This window comes from Montipora foliosa, chromosome 13 (genome assembly GCF_036669935.1).
Source record: "Montipora foliosa isolate CH-2021 chromosome 13, ASM3666993v2, whole genome shotgun sequence".
Classification (NCBI taxonomy): Eukaryota; Metazoa; Cnidaria; class Anthozoa; order Scleractinia; family Acroporidae; genus Montipora; species Montipora foliosa.
In genome coordinates this window covers 8,582,999-8,585,498 of record NC_090881.1, presented here as the reverse complement: position 1 = coordinate 8,585,498, position 2,500 = coordinate 8,582,999, and the positions used below count along the sequence as shown (strand labels likewise).

General features: G+C 44.2%; 1 protein-coding gene across 1 annotated transcript; it reads right to left on the bottom strand.

Annotated features, from left to right (window-relative positions):
- Positions 1–1,340: 1,340 nt before the first annotated feature.
- On the bottom strand, positions 1,341–1,757 carry LOC137981641 (uncharacterized). Its single transcript, XM_068828722.1, has one exon. The coding sequence runs from the start codon at positions 1,755–1,757 to the stop codon at positions 1,341–1,343; it is 417 nt and encodes a 138-aa protein (XP_068684823.1).
- Between the last annotated feature and the right edge of the window lie 743 nt (positions 1,758–2,500).

Below are 2,500 nucleotides of genomic sequence, written 5' to 3'. Positions count from 1 at the left end.
CATTTCTGGTAAAATGAGGTGAATTCGAGCATTCGTCGCAGCTTACAAACATTTTCCCGCAGCAATTAAAAAGCAGCCGCTTTATTTGCTTGGAAACTCGGTTTCTTTGATCAGAACTGTTACGATCAATAACGTTATTTTTTCGAGCAGTTTTCATCCAAAAGACAGTCAGTTGTCTTTTTCTTGAGCAACAGGAGATCTCTGATCCCTATTCGCCTTTCTCTGTTGTGTTTTGTTTTCGCTGTTTTAAGTTCCTCACTGAATCATGGTATGACCATCGTGATCAAAGGGGCGTGTTTCTCAAGCGAGAGCGTTGTAAAGAGTGTTGTTCAGGGGAGCGCACAGTGACGTTTAAGGTGATTGCCTTGTTTTGCACCGCGCATCTTGTACTGCGCATAACTTTGCGACTTCGGAGATGGCGGGGTTTCACGCCGACCATCTGAAGAGAGGCAAGAAAGGCCGCTTTTGCTGTTCAAGAGCTTTTGAGGGCAATCGTGATAACTCTTCTTGGAGGAGGTTTTCTTTTGCAACTCGCCCTAGTCCTTTGACGGAAAATTATCATTTTGAAGCCGAAATTGCCCCTTTGCCATCCATAAATGGCTCATTCGCCGAGCACGAACCGTTAACATTTGTCACATGATTGCCAAACCTGAGCCTACATTGTCCCAAAACCGCAATTGTTTCAATCTCGTACCCATGTTCCTCGGACTTTTCGAACATAAATTTGAACTGTTTTTTTTTTGGTTGCTTGCTTGCATACCAGTGCAATCCGACAGGAAGTCGGTAAGTAATTCGGAAACCCCAGAGTTTGGAGGGTGATTGAAAGTTAAGACTAGTTTCAGTGCTGTTTGTTTTTTCTACCTCAGAAATGTATAAAATTTAACAAAAAGAAAAGAGATACTAAGTTAATTACACGACGTTTCGAGGACATCTTAATTGTCCTTATTATTAACTTAGTATCTCTTTTCTTTTTGTCAAGTTCTACATCTAAATCGTTATTAATCAAGAAATATATAAATCAGAAAAATAATAAAACGATGTGTCGAACGTGTTGCTTGCACGATGGAATACACGGTGAAACACTTTAAATACACTTACGAAAGCCTCAGGAAGATTCATCTTCGCTCGCTCTTACAGTAAACCAATGATCATTTCTCCAGTTTTTTTTTTATGGTGTGTAAGGCTAAAATGTTTGTTCCTCGAACACTTTCAACCCATTATTTCCACTGTTTACTGTTTTTCAAGCATGCGCAATAAGACCGGAACCCACTTTTTCAGAGAAAATGGAAATTACCTAGAGTCTTTCAAGCAACCCAAGCACCTCAAGCAACCTAAGCACCTCAAGCAACCACCTCAAGCAACTCAAGCATCTCAAGCAACCTAAGCACCTCAAGCAACCTAAGCATCTCAAGCAACTCAAGCACCTCAAGCAACTTAAGCATCTCAAGCAACTCAAGCAACCTAAGCGCCTCAAGCACCTCACACAACCTATACACCTCAAGCAACTCAAGCATCTCAAGCAACTTAAGCATCTCAAGCAACTCAAGCAACCTAAGCGCCTCAAGCACCTCACACAACCTATACACCTCAAGCAACTCAAGCATCTCAAGCAACCTAAGCACCTCAAGCAACTTAAGCATCTCAAGCAACTCAAGCAACCTAAGCGCCTCAAGCAACCTAAGCACCTCAAGCAACCTAAGCGCCTCAAGCAACTCAAGCATCTCAAGCAACCTAGGCAACTCACGCAACTCAATCATCTCAAGCAACTTAAGCACCGCGCACCGGTGGCTCAGTTGGTTGAGCACCGGGCTGTCACGCGGGATGTCGTGAGTTCAACTCCGGCCGGACCAACAGTCAGGGTCTTTAAATAACTGTGGAGAAAGTGCTGCCTTTGTAATTACATCTGCAAATGGTTAGACTCTTTAGTCTTCTCGGATAAGGACGATAAGCCGGAGCTCCCGTCTCACAACTCTTCAATGTTAATAATCCTGTGGGACGTAAAAGAACCCGCACACTTGTCGTAAAGAGTAGGGCCTGTAGTTCCCGGTGTTGTGGTCTGTCTTCTGTGGTGTATCATGGTTGGGAGGGTAAAATGCTCGGAGAGGGCCGTAAGTTAGAAAACTGTATCAGGTTATTACGTCTCCCTCTTCAAATAAAGATAAAACAAACAAACAAGCATCTCAAGCAACCTAAGCACTTCAAGCAAATCAAGCAATCCAAGCGCTTCAAGCAGCCTAAGCGTCGAAGTAAGTTAAGCAGGTACCTATGTGGTATGCGGTACAATATATGTTCCCATACATAACGTACCTAACTTCCGGGCGCTCACCCGCTGACAAAAAGCCCGAGGACTCTGGGTTCGAGATTGCGGTCAGGTATGGGGAATATTATTGATCAGCGGGCTAAGCCAAGCCGAGATAGCTTGGCTTTGGAGAAGCCCCAGGGCCCCGGGGAGAAGCTGGTAATTTTCGGGTGGATTGGCCGTTCGCCTCTGCCTTTTTCC